The sequence below is a fragment of the Oncorhynchus nerka genome, linkage group LG4 (assembly GCF_034236695.1).
Source record: "Oncorhynchus nerka isolate Pitt River linkage group LG4, Oner_Uvic_2.0, whole genome shotgun sequence".
NCBI classification, from domain to species: domain Eukaryota; kingdom Metazoa; phylum Chordata; class Actinopteri; order Salmoniformes; family Salmonidae; genus Oncorhynchus; species Oncorhynchus nerka.
The window spans coordinates 2403265-2422964 of record NC_088399.1 but is presented as its reverse complement, the minus strand read 5'-3'; the positions used below and the strand labels follow the sequence as shown (position 1 = coordinate 2422964).

Genomic DNA, 19700 nt, shown 5'->3' with positions numbered 1-19700 from the left:
TTACTAGCCGTGTTACTAACTGTTACTAGCCGTGTTACTAAACGTGTTACTAACCATGTTACTACCACTGTTACTAACCATGTTACTAACGTGTTACTAACCATGTTACTAGCCGTGTTACTAACATGTTACTAGCCATGTTACTAACCATGTTACTAACCGTGTTACTAACTATGTTACTAACCGTGTTACTAACTATATAACTAGCCGTGTTACTAACTATGTTACTAGCCGTGTTACTAACTATGTTACTAGCCATGTTACTAACCATGTTACTAGCCACGTTACTAACATGTTACTACTAACCTAGCCGTGTTACTAACTGTTACTAGCCGTGTTACTAACCATGTTACTAAGCTGTGTTACTAACCATGTTACTAACTGTTACTGTTACTAACTGTTACTAGCCGTATTACTAACCATGTTACTAACGTGTTACTAACCATGTTACTAGCCGTGTTACTAACCATGTTACTAGCCGTGTTACTAACCATGTTACTAGCCGTCTTACTAACCCGTTACTAACTATATACTAACCATGTTACTAACTATATACTAACCATGTTACTAGCCTATTAACTAACCATGTTACTAGCCGTATATAACATGTTAACCGTGTTACTAACCATGTTACTACGTAATAACCATGTTACTAGCCTAACCATGTTACTAACCATGTTACTAACCTATATTACTAACCATGTTACTAACTGTTACTAACCATGTTACTAACCATGTTACTAGCCGTGTTACTAACTATGTTACTAGCCGTGTTACTAACTATGTTACTAGCCGTGTTACTAACCATGTTACTAGCCGTGTTATAACTGTTACTAACCATGTTACTAGCCAGTGTTACTAACCATGTTACTAGCCGTGTTATAACTAACCATGTTACTAGCCGTGTTATAACTAACGTGTTACTAACTGTTACTAGCATGTTACTATGTTACTAACCATGTTACTAACTATGTTACTAACCATGTTACTAACGTGTTACTAACCATGTTACTAGCCGTGTTACTAACCATGTTATAGCCGTGTTACTAACCATGTTACTAACGTGTTACTAACCATGTTACTAGCCATGTTACTAACCATGTTACTAACCATGTTACTAACTATGTAACTAACCACGTTACTAACTATATAACTAACCATGTTACTAACTATATAACTAACCATGTTACTAGCCGTGTTACTAACCATGTTATATAACTAACCACGTTACTAACTATGTTACTAACCATGTTACTATATAACTAACCATGTTACTAACTGTTATATAACTAACCGTGTTACTAACTATATAACTAACCACGTTACTAACTATATAACTAACCATGTTACTAACTATATAACTAACCATGTTACTAACTATATAACTAACCATGTTACTAACTATATAACTAACCACGTTACTAACTATATAACTAACCATGTTACTAACTATATAACTAACCATGTTACTAACTATATAACTAACCATGTTACTAATTATATAACTAACCATGTTACTACCTATATAACTAACCATGTTACTAACTATATAACTAACCATGTTACTAACTATATAACTAACCACGTTACTAACTATATAACTAACCATGTTACTAACTATATAACTAACCATGTTACTAAACATGTTGCTAACTATATAACTAACATGTTACTAACCTATATAACTAACCATGTTACTAACTGTTACTAACCATGTTACTAACTATATAACTAACCATGTTACTACTGTTATAACTAACCGTGTTACTAACCATGTTACTAGCCGTGTTACTAACCATGTTACTAGCCGTGTTACTAACCATGTTACTAGCCGTGTTACTAACTGTTACTAGCCGTGTTACTAACTAACCATGTTACTAGCCATGTTACTAGCCGTGTTACTAACCATGTTACTAGCCGTGTTACGTGTTAACCATGTTACTAGCCGTGTTACTAACTGTTACTAGCCGTGTTACTAACCATGTTACTAGCCGTGTTACTAACCATGTTACTAGCCGTGTTACTAACCATGTTACTAGCCGTGTTACTAACTGTTACTAGCCGTGTTACTAACCATGTTACTAGCCGTGTTACTAACCATGTTACTAGCCGTGTTACTAAAGCCGTGTTACTAACTGTTACTAACCATGTTACTAGCCGTGTTACTAACTAACCATGTTACTAGCCGTGTTACTAACTGTTACTAGCCGTGTTACTAACCATGTTACTAGCCGTGTTACTAACTGTTACTAGCCGTGTTACTAACCATGTTACTAACTGTTACTAGCCGTGTTACTAACCATGTTACTAGCCGTGTTACTAACTGTTACTAGCCGTGTTACTAACTGTTACTAGCCGTGTTACTAACCATGTTACTAGCCGTGTTACTAACTGTTACTAGCCGTGTTACTAACTGTTACTAGCCGTGTTACTAACATGTTTAGCCGTGTTACTAACTGTTACTAGCCGTGTTACTAACTGTTACTACGTAACTAACTGTTACGTGTTAACCATGTTACTAGCCGTGTTACTAACATGTTACTAGCCGTGTTACCATGTTACTAGCCGTGTTACTAACCATGTTACTAGCCGTGTTACTAACTGTTACTAGCCGTGTTACTAACCATGTTACTAGCCGTGTTACTAACCATGTTACTAGCCGTGTTACTAACTGTTAACTGTTACCGTGTTACTAACCATGTTACTAACCATGTTACTAACTGTTACTAGCCGTGTTACTAACCATGTTACTAGCCGTGTTACTAACTGTTACTAGCCGTGTTACTAACCATGTTACTAGCCGTGTTACTAACCATGTTACTAGCCGTGTTACTAACCATGTTACTAGCCGTGTTACTAACCATGTTACTAGCCGTGTTACTAACCATGTTACTAGCCGTGTTACTAACTGTTACTAACCATGTTACTAACCATGTTACTAGCCGTGTTACTAACCATGTTACTAGCCGTGTTACTAACCATGTTACTAGCCGTGTTACTAACCATGTTACTAGCCGTGTTACTAACCATGTTACTAGCCGTGTTACTAACTGTTACTAGCCGTGTTACTAACTGTTACTAGCCGTGTTACTAACCATGTTACTAGCCGTGTTACTAACTGTTACTAGCCGTGTTACTAACTGTTACTAGCCGTGTTACTAACCATGTTACTAGCCGTGTTACTAACCATGTTACTAGCCGTGTTACTAACCATGTTACTAGCCGTGTTGCTAGCCGTGTTACTAACTGTTACTAGCCGTGTTACTAACCATGTTACTAACTGTTACTAGACGTGTTACTAACTGTTACTAGCCGTGTTACTAACTGTTACTAGCCGTGTTACTAACCATGTTACTAGCCGTGTTACTAACCATGTTACTAGCCGTGTTACTAACTGTTACTAGCCGTGTTACTAACCATGTTACAAGCCGTGTTACTAACCATGTTACTAGCTGTGTTACTAACCATGTTACTAGCCGTGTTACTAACTGTTACTAGCCGTGTTACTAACCATGTTACTAGCCGTGTTACTAACTGTTACTAGCCGTGTTACTAACCATGTTACTAGCCGTGTTACTAACCATGTTACTAGCCGTGTTACTAACCATGTTACTAGCCGTGTTACTAACTGTTACTAGCCGTGTTACTAACTGTTACTAGCCGTGTTACTAACCATGTTACTAGCCGTGTTACTAACCATGTTACTAGCCGTGTTACTAACCATGTTACTAGCCGTGTTACTAACCATGTTACTAGCCGTGTTACTAACCATGTTACTAGCCGTGTTACTAACTGTTACTAACTGTTACTAGCCGTGTTACTAACCATGTTACTAACCATGTTACTAGCCGTGTTACTAACTGTTACTAGCCGTGTTACTAACCATGTTACTAGCCGTGTTACTAACCATGTTACTAGCCGTGTTACTAACCATGTTACTAGCCGTGTTACTAACCATGTTACTAGCCGTGTTACTAACCATGTTACTAGCCGTGTTACTAACCATGTTACTAGCCGTGTTACTAACCATGTTACTAGCCGTGTTACTAACTGTTACTAGCCGTGTTACTAACTGTTACTAGCCGTGTTACTAACCATGTTACTAGCCGTGTTACTAACCATGTTACTAGCCGTGTTACTAACCATGTTACTAGCCGTGTTACTAACCATGTTACTAGCCGTGTTACTAACTGTTACTAGCCGTGTTACTAACTGTTACTAACCATGTTACTAACTGTTACTAGCCGTGTTACTAACCGTGTTACTAACTGTTACTAGCCGTGTTACTAACTGTTACTAGCCGTGTTACTAACCATGTTACTAGCCGTGTTACTAACCATGTTACTAGCCGTGTTACTAACCATGTTACTAGCCGTGTTACTATCCATGTTACTAGCCGTGTTACTAACCATGTTACTAGCCGTGTTACTAACTGTTACTAGCCGTGTTACTAACCATGTTACTAGCCGTGTTACTAACCATGTTACTAGCCGTGTTACTAACCATGTTACTAGCCGTGTTACTAACCATGTTACTAGCCGTGTAAATAACCATGTTACTAGCCGTGTTACTAACCATGTTACTAGCCGTGTTACTAACCATGTTACTAGCCGTGTTACTAACTGTTGCTAGCCGTCTTACTAACTGTTACTAGCCATGTTACTAACCATGTTACTAGCCGTGTTACTAACCATGCTACTAGCCGTGTTACTAGCCGTGTTACTAACCATGTTACTAGCCGTGTTACTAACCATGTTACTAGCCGTGTTACTAACTGTTACTAACCATGTTACTCGCCGTGTTACTAACCATGTTACTAGCCGTGTTACTAACTGTTACTAACCATGTTACTAGCCGTGTTACTAACTGTTACTAGCCGTGTTACTAACTGTTACTAACCATGTTACTAGCCGTGTTACTAACCATGTTACTAGCCGTGTTACTAACTGTTACTAACCATGTTACTAGCCGTGTTACTAACCATGTTACTAGCCGTGTTACTAACCATGTTACTAGCCGTGTTACTAACCATGTTACTAGCCGTGTTACTAACCATGTTACTAGCCGTGTTACTAACCATGTTACTAGCCGTGTTACTAACCATGTTACTAGCCGTGTTACTAACTGTTACTAGCCGTGTTACTAACCATGTTACTAGCCGTGTTACTAACTGTTACTAGCCGTGTTACTAACCATGTTACTAGCCGTGTTACTAACCATGTTACTAGCCGTGTTACTAACCATGTTACTAGCCGTGTTACTAAACATGTTACTAGCCGTGTTACTAACCATGTTACTAGCCGTGTTACTAACTGTTACTAGCCGTGTTACTAAGCGTGTTACTAAGCGCGTTACTAGCCGTGTTACTAACTGTTACTAACCATGTTACTAGCCGTGTTACTAAGCGCGTTACTAGCCGTGTTACTAACTGTTACTAGCCATGTTACTAGCCGTGTTACTAAGCGTGTTACTAAGCGCGTTACTAGCCGTGTTACTAACTGTTACTAGCCATGTTACTAGCCGTGTTACTAAGCGTGTTACTAAGCGCGTTACTAGCCGTGTTACTAACTGTTACTAACCATGTTACTAGCCGTGTTACTAACCATGTTACTAGCCGTGTTACTAACCATGTTACTAGCCGTGTTACTAACTGTTACTAGCCGTGTTACTAACTGTTACTAGCCGTGTTACTAACTGTTACTAGCCGTGTTACTAACCATGTTACTAGCCGTGTAAATAACCATGTTACTAGCCGTGTTACTAACCATGTTACTAGCCGTGTAAATAACCATGTTACTAGCCGTGTTACTAACCATGTTACTAGCCGTGTAAATAACCATGTTACTAGCCGTGTTACTAACTGTTACTAGCCGTGTTACTAACTGTTACTAGCCGTGTTACTAACTGTTACTAGCCGTCTTACTAACCATGTTACTAACCATGTTACTAGCCGTGTTACTAACCATGTTACTAGCCGTGTTACTAACTGTTACTAGCCATGTTACTAACCATGTTACTAGCCGTGTTACTAACTGTTACTAGCCATGTTACTAACTGTATTACTAAGGGTGTTACTAAGCGCGTTACTAAGCGCGTAACTAAGCGTGTTACTAAGCGTCTTACTAAGCGTCTTACTAAGCGTCTTACTTAGCGTGTTACTAAGCGTCTTACTAACCGTGTTACTAACTGTGTTACTTAGCGTGTTACTTACTAACTGTGTTACTAACTGTGTTACTTAGTAATACACTTAGTAACACGCTAAGTAACACAGTTAGTAATACACTTAGTAACACGCTAAGTAACACGCTAAGTAACACAGTTAGTAATACACTTAGTAACACGCTTAGTTACTTAGTAACACACTTAGTAACACGCTAAGTAACACAGTTAGTAATACACTTAGTAACACGCTAAGTAACACGCTAAGTAACACAGTTAGTAATACACTTAGTAACACGCTAAGTAACACGCTAAGTAACACAGTTAGTAATACACTTAGTAACACGCTAACTGTATTACTAAGCGTGTTACTAAGCGTGTTACTTAGCGTGTTACTAAGTGTATTACTAACTGTGTTACTTAGCGTGTTACTTAGCGTGTTACTAAGTGTATTACTAAGCGTGTTACTAAGCGTGTTACTTAGCGTGTTACTAACTGTGTTACTAAGCGTGTTACTAAGTGTATTACTAACTGTTGAAGAAATGTCTGCAGAATGTCTTCTGCTATATTGGCTGCGTACTTCTTGTGGTTCTTCCATGTCTTCCTCCTCCTCTTGCACATGATGACGATGAGGAACGCTATGGCTGCGAAGGCTGCTAGTAGACAGATGATGATGATCATGGAGTAGGCCGGAGAGACGGAGGGAGGGAGGAGGGGAGGATTCTGGCGAGGGAACGATGACTCCGTCTTCACTACCACTGGGGGGACAAAGAGTCAACAGTCTTCACTAGTATTGAGGGGACAGAGAGTCAACAGTCTTCATTAGTATTGAGGGGACAGAGAGTCAACAAGTCTTCACTACCACTGGGGGGACAGAGAGTCAACAGTCTTCACTAGTATTGAGGGGACAGAGAGTCAACAGACTTCACTACTACTGGGGGGACAGAGAGTCAGAGTCAACAGTCTTCACTAGTATTGAGGGGACAGAGAGTCAACAGACTTCACTACTACTGGGGGGACAGAGAGTCAACAAGTCTTCACTACCACTGGGGGGACAGAGAGGCAACAGTCTTCACTACCACTTGGGGGACAGAGAGGCAACGGTCTTCACTACCACTGGGGGGACAGAGAGGCAACAGTCTTCACTACCACTGGGGGGACAGAGAGGCAACAGTCTTCACTACCACTGGGGGGACAGAGAGGCAACAGTCTTCACTACCACTGGGGGGGGACAGAGAGGCAACAGTCTTCACTACCACTGGGGGGACAGAGAGTCAACAGTCTTCACTACCACTGGGGGGACAGAGTCAACAGTCTTCACTACTATTGAGGGGACAGAGAGTCAACAGTCATCACTACCACTGGGGGGACAGAGGGGCAAACAGTCTTCACTACTACTGAGGGAACAGAGAGTCAACAGTCTTCACTACCACTGGGGGGACAGAGAGGCAACAGTCTTCACTACCACTGGGGGGACAGAGTCAACAGTCTTCACTACCACTGGGGGGACAGAGAGTCAACAGTCATCACTACCACTGGGGGGACAGAGAGTCAACAGTCATCACTACCACTGGGGGGACAGAGAGTCAACAGTCTTCAATCCCACTGAGGGGACAGAGAGTCAAGGCTGTCATCACAAGATGGATCTTACCTCAATTAGTAGCTCAATAATTGCCCTTTTTCTCAAGACCTGAACAGGAAAACCACCTTGGCCCTAGCCATGCACTGTAGGTAGGGCCCATATTCTTCCTGATCAGGTCTCCAAGTATTTTGGAAGTCATATTTGGGAAAGCTGCAGTATCCCTACACTCTTAGAAAAAATGGTTCCAAAAATTGTTCTTCAGCTGTCCCCATAGGAGAACCCTTTTTTAATTAGAGGCAGAACCATTTTTGGTTCCAGGTATAACTATTTTGGGTTCCATGTAGAACCGTCATGGAACCCAATAGGGTTCTACCTGGAACCAAAAGGGTTCTTCCAAGGGTTCTCCTGTGGGGACAACCGAAGAACCCTTTGAGGGTCTAGATAGCACCTTTGTTTTCAAAGGATGTACCTTCTCCACATTTGGGAATGTTGCAGTATTCCCAGCGGATGTTGGGGTTGGTTGTATAACACCAGGGCTTCTCATTTTCTCCTCCGGGGTTCCGGCACGAGCTCTGTGCGTTCCTCAGCTCTGATAATACATCCACACTGAGACGGTGCAGGTGGGGACCCTGAGACAGAGAGAGACAGAGAGAGAGACATGAGCAGATGATCTCTCGCATTCTTCAACATAACCTTCACTCCAGATCAAAACTCTCAACCTGCAACCTGATTTTGGACAAAATCACCAGGAAGAATTCCTACTACCAAAGTGTATTATGTCCAAGATATACAGCAAATGCTCTGGCAAACAAACAACAGAAACCAGGGCTGGAAAAACCTTGGATCACTGCTATTCTAACTTCCGCAACGCATATAAGGCCCTGCCCCGCCCTCCTTTCGGAAAAGCAGACCACGACTCCATTTTGTTGATCCCTGCCTACAGACAGAAACTAAAACAAGAAGCTCCCGCGCTGAGGTCTGTTCAACGCTGGTCCGACCAATCTGATTCCACACTCCAAGACTGCTTCCATCACGTGGACTGGGATATGTTTCGTATTGCGTCAGACAACAACATTGACGAATACGCTGATTCGGTGAGCGAGTTCATTAGAACGTGCGTTGAAGATGTCGTCCCATAGCAACGATTAAAACATTCCCAAACCAGAAACCGTGGATTGATGAAAGCATTTGCGTGAAACTGAAAGCCAGAACCACTGCTTTTAATCAGGGCAAGGTGACCGGAAACATGACCGAATACAAACAGTGTAACTATTCCCTCCGCAAGGCAATCAAACAAGCTAAGCGTCAGTATAGAGACAAAGTAGAATCTCAATTCAACGGCTCAGACACAAGAGGTATGTGGCAGGGTCTACAGTCAATCACGGATTACAAAAAGAAAACCAGCCCAGTCACGGACCAGGATGTCTTGCTCCCAGGTAGACTAACTAACTTTTTTGCCCGCTTTGAGGACAATACAGTGCCACTGACACGGCCCGCAACTGAAACATGTGGACTCTCCTTCACTACAGCCGACATGAGGAAAACATTTAAACGTGTCAACCCTCGCAAGGCTGCAGGCCCAGACGGCATCCCCAGCCGCGCCCTCAGCGCATGCGCAGACCAGCTGGCTGGTGTGCTTACGGACATATTCAATCAATCCCTATCCCAGTCTGTTGTTCCCACATGCTTCAAGAGGGCCACCATTGTTCCTGTTCCCAAGAAAGCTAAGGTAACTGAGCTAAACGACTACCGCCCCGTAGCACTAACTTCCCTCATCATGAAGTGCTTTGAGAGACTAGTCAAGGACCATATCACCTCCACCCTACCTGACACCCTAGACCCACTCCAATTTGCTTACCGCCCAAATAGGTCCACAGACGATGCAATCTCAACCACACTGCACACTGCCCTAACTCATCTGGACAAGAGGAATACCTATGTGAGAATGCTGTTCATCGACTACAGCTCGGCATTTAACACCATAGTGCCCTCCAAGCTCGTCATCAAGCTCGAGACCCTGGGTCTCGACCCCGCCCTGTGCAACTGGGTACTGGACTTCCTGACGGGCCGCCCCCAGGTGGTGAGGGTAGGCAACAACATTTCCACCCCGCTGATCCTCAACACTGGGGCCCCACAAGGGTGCGTTCTGAGCCCTCTCCTGTACTCCCTGTTCACCCACGACTGCGTGGCCACGCACGCCTCCAACTCAATCATCAAGTTTGTGGACGACACAACAGTGGTAGGCTTGATTACCAACAACGATGAGACGGCCTACAGGGAGGAGGTGAGGGCCCTCGGAGTGTGGTGTCAGGAAAATAACCTCACACTCAACGTCAACAAAACTAAGGAGATGATTGTGGACTTCAGGAAACAGCAGAGGGAACACCCCCCTATCCACATTGATGGAACAGTAGTGGAGAGGGTAGTAAGTTTTAAGTTCCTCGGCGTACACATCACAGACAAACTGAATTGGTCCACCCACACAGACAGCATCGTGAAGAAGGCGCAGCAGCGCCTCTTCAACCTCAGGAGGCTGAAGAAATTTGGCTCGTCACCAAAAGCACTCACAAACTTCTACAGATGCACAATCGAGAGCATCCTGTCGGGCTGTATCACCGCCTGGTACGGCAACTGCTCCGCCCACAACCGTAAGGCTCTCCAGAGGGTAGTGAGGTCTGCACAACGCATCACCGGGGTTAAACTACCTGCCCTCCAGGACACCTACACCACCCGATGTCACAGGAAGGCCATAAAGATCATCAAGGACAACAACCACCCGAGCCACTGCCTGTTCACCCCACTATCATCCAGAAGGCGAGGTCAGTACAGGTGCATCAAAGCTGGGACCGAGAGACTGAAAAACAGCTTCTATCTCAAGGCCATCAGACTGTTAAACAGCCACCACTAACATTGAGTGGCTGCTGCCAACACACTGACTCAACTCCAGCCACTTTAATAATGGGAATTGATGGGAAATGATGTAAAATATATCACTAGCCACTTTAAACAATGCTACCTAATATAATGTTTACATACCCTACATTATTCATCTCATATGTATATGTATATACTGTACTCTATATCATCTACTGCATCTTTATGTAATACATGTATCACTAGCCACTTTAACTATGCCACTTTGTTTACATACTCATCTCATATGTATATACTGCATATACTGCACTCAATACCATCTACTGTATCTTGCCTATGCCGCTCTGTACCATCACTCACTCATATATCTTTATGTACATATTCTTATCCCCTTACACTTGTGTCTATAAGGTAGTAGTTTTGGAATTGTTAGCTAGATTACTTGTTGGTTATTACTGCATTGTCGGAACTAGAAGCACAAGCATTTCGCTACACTCGCATTAACATCTGCTAACCATGTGTATGTGACAAATAACATTTGATTTGATTTTAACCTGAACCATCCAATCTGGACCTGAGTGAGTCGTGTTTAGTCTGAAGCTACTTTTAAAGCCAAGAACAAAAAAATATTACAATGATATACATATAAACGTATACTACACTGCTCAAAAAACATTAACATTAATTAGACAACAGGTGGAAATTATAGGCAATTAGCAAGACACCCCCAATAAAGGAGTGGTTCTGCAGGTGGTTCTGCAGGTGGTAACCACAGACCACTTCTCAGTTCCTATGCTTCCTGGCTGATGTTTTGGTCACTTTTGAATGCTGGCGGTGCTTTCACTCTAGTGGTAGCATGAGACGTAGTCTACAACCCACACAAGTGGCTCAGGTAGTGCAGCTCATCCAGGATGGCACATCAATGCGAGCTGTGGCAAGAAGGTTTGCTGTGTCTGTCAGCGTAGTGTCCAGAGCATGGAGGCGCTACCAGGAGACAGGCCAGTACATCAGGAGACGTGAAGGAGGCCGTAGGAGGGCAACAACCCAGCAGCAGGACCGCTACCTCCGCCTTTGTGCAAGGAGGAGCAGGAGGAGCACTGCCAGAGCCCTGCAAAATGACCTCCAGCAGGCCACAAATGTGCATGTGTCTGCTCAAATGGTCAGACTCCATGAGGGTGGTATGAGGGCCCGAAGTCCACAGGTGGGGGTTGTGCTTACAGCCCAACACCGTGCAGGACGTTTGGCATTTGCCAGAGAACACCAAGATTGGCAAATTCGCCACTGGCGCCCTGTGCTCTTCACAGATGAAAGCAGGTTCACACTGAGCACGTGACATATGTGACAGAGTCTGGAGACGCTGTGGAGAATGTTCTGCTGCCTGCAACATCCTCCAGCATGACCGGTTTGGCGGTGGGTCAGTCATGGTGTGGGGTGCCATTTCTTTGGGGGGCCGCACAGCCCTCCATGTGCTCCCAGAGGTAGTCTGACTGCCATTAGGTACCGAGATGAGATCCTCAGACCCCTTGTGAGACCATATGCTGGTGCGGTTGTCCCTGGGTTCCTCCTAATGCAAGACTTGTTTTAAGGACATTACATCAAAGTTGGATCAGCCTGTAGTGTGGTTTTCCACTTTAATGTTGAGTGTGACTCCAAATCCACACCTCCATGGGTTGATAAATTAGATTTCCATTGATATTTTTTGTGTGATTTTGTTGTCAGCACATTCAACTATGTAAAGAAAAAAATATTTAATAAGAATATTTCATTCATTCAGATCTAGAATGTGTTATTTTAGTGTTCCCTTTATTTTTTGGAGCAGTGTATTTAAATTTATAAGGACTGAATGATAAGTTAAATGCAAGTATTTCCCGTGACTCAAAACAAGATGTCTACCTGGTCCACCGCTCCACCCTGGACTTGAACAGCCTTTACCACCAGATCCACCTATACAAAGCAGCAGTGCCCACCTTCGCCCGGACCCTAAAGGGAGCCACAGACACCCGCCCAGACCCCCCGGACCTACACATAGAGGACCCACGACGAGAGGACCTACATCCAGACCACTGCCCCACCAGCCACATCCACACCTCAACCCAATCAACACCCCCCCAAGACAACCCACGCCCACACCCCATTTAGGCCCCCTAAGATCAGCTATGCCACTCCCGCAAAGACGGCATCAACATGAAAGTCACACATATGCACATCGCAACGACAACGATTGTACTTTTTGGATAAATGTCCTCTGGTCTGATGAAACAAAAATAGAACTGTTTGGCCATAATGACCATCGTTATGTTTGGAGGAAAAAGGGGGACGCTTGCAAGCCGAAGAACACCATCCCAACTGTGAAGCACAGGGGTGGCAGCATCATGTTGTGGGGGTGCTTTGCTGCAGGAGGGACTGGTGCACTTCACAAAATAGATGGCATCATGAGGAGGAAATTATGTGGATATTTTGGAGCAACATCTCAAGACATCAGTCAGGAAGTTAAAGCTTGATCGCAATGGGTCTTCCAAATGGACAATGACCCCAAGCATTCTTCCAAAGTTGTGGCAAAATGGCTTAAGGACAACAAAGTCAAGGTATTGCAGTGGCCATCACAAAGCCCTGACCTCAATCCCATAGAAAATATGTAGGACAAACTGAAAAATTGTGTGCGAGCAAGGAGGCCTACAAACCTGACTCAGTCACACTAGTTCTGTCAGGAGCAATGGGCCAAAATTCACCCAACTTATTGTGGGAAGCTTGTGGAAGGCTACCTGAAACGTTTGACCCGAGTTAAACAATTTAAAGGCAATGCTACCAAGTACCAAGTACTAATTGAGTTTATGTAAACTTCTGACCCACTGGGAATGTGATGAAAGAAATAAAAGCAGAAATAAATCACTCTACTCTTATTCTGACATTTCACATTCTTAAAATAAAGTGGTGATCCTAACTAACCTAAAACAGGGAATTTTTACTAGGATTAAATGTCAGGAATTGTGAAAAACTGAGTTTAAATGTATTTGGCTAAGGTGTACGTAAACTTCTGACTTCAACTCTATACATCAACACATTGATGAGATCACTAGAACAGTCTGCAGCATCCGACTAGAATCTGAAATTGAATGTCTACTGTTTGCTGATGATCTGGTGCTTCTGTCACCAACCAAGGAGGGCCTACAGCAGCACCTAGATATTCTGCACAGATTCTGTCTGACCTGGGCCCTGACAGTAAATCTCAGTAAGACCAAAATAATGGTGTTCCAAAAAAAGTCCAGTCGCCAGGACCACAAATACAAATTCCATCTAGACACCGTTGCCCTAGAGCACACAAACGACCTCGGCCTAAACATCAGACCTCTAAACACAGGTAATTTCCATAAGGCTGTGAACGATCTGAGAGGCAAGGCAAGAAGCGTCTTCTTCTATGCAATCAAAAGGAACACAACATTCGACCAATCAGGATCTTAAAAATACTTGAAACAGTTATTGAACCCATTGCCCTTTTATGGTTGTGAGGGCTGGGGTCCAAGGCTCAATCATCTTCCTGGCAGTTGTGGCTGCTTTATTGTCTCTACCTTCTTGCCCTTTGTGCTGTTGTCTGTGCCCAATAATGTTTGTACCATGTTGTGCAGCTGCCATGTTGTGCTGCTACCATGTTGTGCTGCTGCCATGTTGTGCTGCTGCCATGTTGTGCTGCTGCCATGTTGTGATGCTACCATGTTGTGCAGCTGCCATGTTGTGCTGCTACCATGTTGTGCTGCTACCATGTTGTGCTGCTACCATGTTGTGCTGCTACCATGTTGTGCTGCTGCCATGTTGTGTTGCTACCATGTTGTGTTGTCATGTGTTGCTGCCATGCTATGTTTTTGTCCTAGGTCTCTTTTTATGTTGTGTTGTCTTTCTTGTCGTCATGTGTGTTTTATCTTTTTATATATATATATATATATATATATATATCTAGGCAAGTCATTTATAAACAAACTCTTATTCACGGTCTACCAAAAGGCAAAAGGCCTCCTGCGGGGACGGGGACTGGAATAAAAAAATGTATATATAAGACCGCCATTGTGAATAACAGTTTGTTTTTAATGTTGTGACTAGGGGGCAGTATTTTCATTTTTGGAGAAAAAAAAATTCCCGTAGCAAACGGGATATTTTGTCAGGACAAGATGCTAGAATATGCATATAATTGACAGTTTAGGATAGAAAACACTCTAAAGTTTCCAAAACTGTAAAAATATTGTCTGTGAGTATAACAGAACTGATTTTGCAGGTGACAGCCTGAGAAAAATTTGATCAGAGAGCGACGCCTTCATGGCACGCAGCCGGTTTGATCGACTTTGTCAAATAAGCACCAATTGGGGTTAAACAAATCTAGCTAGATAGCCAATGAGCTGGGCTTTACGGGAGTATCCGGTACTGTAGCTGCTAACCTTGTGCGACAGCATGCCTTTTCCGTTTGGACAAAAAAAATTATAAGAATATTCAGAGTTATGAAGTTATAAAAACTGTTTGTTTTGCAAATGTTGAACTTATAATATGGCTACTAATACCGGAAAAGCTAAATCAAAGTCCAAGTATACAGATTTGGCGATAATCTTGCAGAAAAATGTAACATGAATGCAAATGATTTGCCCAAATGTGCCTGGGTGACTTCACACTAAATGTCATGTAGTTCGCTCATACTTCAAGTTATCCGTCTGAAACTTTGCACATGCATTGCTGCCATCTTGTGGACACCATCGGAATTACAACCAGAGAGAATCACGGACCATTCTGTTGCATTTCAACAATAGTGGTAGAAAAATTACTTTTGTTTTTTACTTTGTATTTTCTTCTACCAGAACTATTGTGTTATATCCTCTTACATTCAATTCACATTTCCACAAACTTCAACGTGTTTCTTTTAAAATGGTACCATGAATATACATATCCTTGCTTCAGGGCCTGGGCTATAGGCAGTTAGATTTGGGTGTCATTTTAGCTGAACATTTAAAAAAGGCGGGCTATCTCTAAGAATTTGTATTTAATTTATGAACCATTAAAGTGATTTACCTGTTGGCTCCACTTCTGACAGGGGATACCAGAGCCGGTGATGTTGACTGGTCCTTGGTAGAACCTTCCTTTGTCATTGTAACACGTTGCTGTTCAGACAAATCATCATTATTAGACTGCAAGTAAGAAATGTAGTATTGTGTATAACGTTTGAAAAAGAATACATTAACACTTTTTTTTACATACAGTGGGGCAAATTTTCCACTGTAATTTGCAAATAAATTCATAAAAAATCCTACAATGTGATTTTCTGGATTTTTTTCTCATTTTGTCTGTCATAGTTAAAGTGTACCTATGATGGAAATTACAGGCCTCTACTCATCTTTTTAAGTAGGAGAACTTGCACAATTGGCTGACTAAATACTTTTTTGCCCCACTGTATTCTATTTACAAAGTATAATTCTTAGAACTCAGATAAAAGATAAAAGACATGAAACTAAACTTACTTGTGACTTGATCTTTCTTTATATCTAAAAGACAGAGTGTTTGAGAAAAATCATGAATATTAGAGTATAGAAAAGTATTAGAGTATATACTAGCGTTAGAGAGTAGATTAATATTAGAGAAAATACTAGTATTAGAGAGTAGATTAGTATTAGAGAGTATATTCGTATTAGGAAGCTGAGGACAGAGCTAAGGTTAGGGCTACAGTACAGTAAGTTAGGGCTATGGTACAGTAAGTTGGGGCTACGGTACAGTACGTTTGGGCTAAGGTACAGTAAGTCAGGGCTACGGTACAGTTAGTTAGGGCTATGGTACAGTAAGTTAGGGCTACGGTACAGTAAGTTAGGGCTATGGTACAGTAAGTTAGGGCTATGGTACAGTAAGTTAGGGCTACGGTACAGTAAGTTAGGGCTAAGGTTAGAGGGACAGTAAGTTAGGGTTAAGGTACTGTAAGTTAGGGCTATGGTTAGAGGTACAGTAAGTCAGTGCTAAGGTTAGAAGTACAGTAAGTTAGGGCTAAGGTACAGTAAGTTAGGGCTATGGTACAGTAAGTTAAGGCTATGGTACAGTAAGTTAGGGCTACGGTAGAGTAAGCTAGGGCTACGGTTAGAGGTACAGTAAGTTAGGGCTACGGTTAGAGGTACAGTAAGTTAGGGCTACGGTTAGAGGTACAGTAAGTTAGGGCTACGGTTAGAGGTACTGTAAGTTAGGGCTACGGTACAGTAAGTTGGGGCTACGGTAGAGTAAGTCAGGGCTACGGTTAGAGGTACAGTAAGTTAGGGCTACGGTTAGAGGTACAGTAAGTTAGGGCTACGGTTAGAGGTACTGTAAGTTAGGGCTACGGTACTGTAAGTTGGGGCTACGGTACAGTACGTTTGGGCTAAGGTACAGTAAGTCAGGGCTACGGTACAGTTAGTTAGGGCTACAGTACAGTAAGTTAGGGCTAAGGTTAGAGGTACAGTAAGTTAGTGCTACGGTACAGTAAGTTAGGGCTACGGTAAAGTAAGTTGGGGCTACGGTACAGTAAGTTAGGGCTATGGTACACTAAGTTAGGGCTATGGTACAGTAAGTTAGTGTTACGTTACAGTAAGTTAGGGCTAAGGTACAGTAAGTTAGGGCTACAGTACAGTAAGTTAGGGCTACGGTTAGAGGTACAGTAAGTTAGAACTACGGCACAGTAAGTTAGGGCTACGATACAGTAAGTTTGGGCTACGGTACAGTAAGTTAGGGCTACGGTACAGTAAGTTGGGGCTACGGTACAGTAAGTTGGGGCTACGGTACAGTAAGTTTGGGCTAAGGTACAGTAAGTCAGGGCTACGGTACAGTTAGTTAGGGCTACAGTACAGTAAGTTAGGGCTAAGGTTAGAGGTACAGTAAGTTAGGGCTACGGTACAGTAAGTTAGGGCTAAGGTACAGTAAGTTAGGGCTACGGTACAGTAAGTTAGGGCTACGGTACAGTAAGTTAGGGCTAAGGTACAGTAAGTTAGGGCTACGGTACAGTAAGTTAGGGCTACAGTACAGTAAGTTAGGGCTAAGGTACAGTAAGTTAGGGCTATGGTACAGTAAGTTAGGGCTACGGTACAGTAAGTTAGGGCTACGGTACAGTAAGTTAGTGCTACGGTACAGTAAGTTAGGGCTACGGTACAGTAAGTTGGGGCTACGGTACAGTAAGTTAGGGCTACGGTTAGGCCCATAGGGCTCTGGATAAAGTATTGCACTAAATGGATTTGGGTTCCATTTGGGACACCATGTTTCAGTATATCTTACCGACAAAGGGGATGGGTGTGCAGGCTCCTGGTGTTGTGTGTTGTGAGGGCAGAGCCATACAGTCAGGCATGGGGATAGAGAGGCCGGAGGAGCCAGAGGAGTACTGGCCTTTATGGGAGTTCCCTACCATCAGGGGCCACTCCTTACGACAGTAGAGCTCCTTCACCGCCAGACAGTGCTCCCTGGAGTAACACAGTAGAGAAACAGCAACCAATACTGTTGATGCTGTCATTGTTGGCTGTGGCCAGAAGATCCCAAACCCAAAACACATATGTGTGTTTTACGTAGGCCCTGGACTGTACCATTTCTTTACCTTACCGTGCTAGAGAAACGTCATCCAATATTCACTGTAATCAAACATTGTAAGAAAATACACTGTATCCAACCATGACAACATGTTACAGACGATCCCAAAGCCGACAGCCATCTGTGTGCAGAATGTGGGCTATGTGCTATACACAAGGATGACTTTCCTAGATCATGAAGCAGTTACATTGGGATGCATTTCAACTGCAATGTTATTGAATGAGCGTGTTGTCTATGACACACATTTGTGTACACTTCCTGTAGGGTTCCCTGCAGATTGGTTTAGGAACAGGTCCCAGGCCAGAAGGATTACCTGCAGATTGGTTTAGGAACAGGTCCCAGGCCAGAAGGGATGCAGTCCTGGAAGGAGAGATGACAGAGCAGGGAGTGGGCGGCAGGGCTACAGAGCATACCCAGTCTGTCGAGATCAGCCCAGGCGCTCTGAACCATGAACTCCTGTGTGTCCTCGGGGTCGTTGAGGGAGGAGTTAAAGAAGACCAGGGCATCGCTCCTTAACATGTCCCGACACACATTACCACGGTACGCACCACAATAACCCCCACTGCCTTTATACAGCCTGGAACAAAGAGACAACATATTATAAACTGTATCACATCACACCAGGGTTCAAATACTTTTAGGGTATTTCAACAAAGACATTTGTTACTAATTGTTTTGATATTATTCATTTCAAAAGAAAAGTGGATAAATATTTGAAATCCTAAAATTCAATCACTCAAATACAATCATGCATTTAAACCAGGTTTTTTTTTTAAGTATTTGAAATGAGTTTTATAAAAAATATTTTTATCAGTACAACGAACACCATATACAACCTGTACCCTATACAACCTGTATCCTATACAACCTGTACCCTATACAACCTGTACCCTATACAACCTGTACCCTATACAACCGGTACCCTATACAACCTGTATCCTATACAACCTGTACCCTATACAACCGGTACCCTATACAACCGGTACCCTATACAACCTGTACCCTATACAACCGGTACCCTATACAACCTGTACCCTATACAACCGGTACCCTATACAACCTGGATCCTATACAACCTGTACCCTATACAACCTGTACCCTATACAACCGGTACCCTATACAACCTGTACCCTATACAACCGGTACCCTATACAACCTGTACCCTATACAACCTGTACCCTATACAACCTGTATCCTATACAACCTGTACCCTATACAACCTGTACCCTATACAACATTTACATTTACATTTAAGTCATTTAGCAGACGCTCTTATCCAGAGCGACTTACAAATTGGTGCATACAACCTGTACCCTATACAACCTGTACCCTATACAACCTGTACCCTATACAACCTGTACCCTATACAACCTGTACCCTATACAACCTGTACCCTATACAACCTGTATCCTATACAACCTGGATCCTATACAACCTGTACCCTATACAACCTGTACCCTATACAACCTGTACCCTATACAACCTGTACCCTATACAACCTGTACCCTATACAACCTGTATC

At 42.8% G+C, this 19700-nt stretch overlaps 1 protein-coding gene across 1 annotated transcript in view; it reads right to left on the bottom strand.

Annotated features, from left to right (window-relative positions):
* musk (muscle, skeletal, receptor tyrosine kinase) overlaps positions 1 to 19700 on the bottom strand; it is a 75353-nt gene that overhangs the window by 29765 nt on the left and 25888 nt on the right. The window contains exons 9-14 of the mRNA XM_065017144.1: positions 18492 to 18755; positions 17873 to 18054; positions 16108 to 16131; positions 15662 to 15750; positions 8211 to 8370; positions 6740 to 6917 (exon numbers count right to left, since the gene is read on the bottom strand). Of these exons, the coding sequence (XP_064873216.1) occupies positions 6740 to 6917; positions 8211 to 8370; positions 15662 to 15750; positions 16108 to 16131; positions 17873 to 18054; positions 18492 to 18755 (897 nt within the window). The remainder of the gene's footprint in view (positions 1 to 6739; positions 6918 to 8210; positions 8371 to 15661; positions 15751 to 16107; positions 16132 to 17872; positions 18055 to 18491; positions 18756 to 19700) is intronic.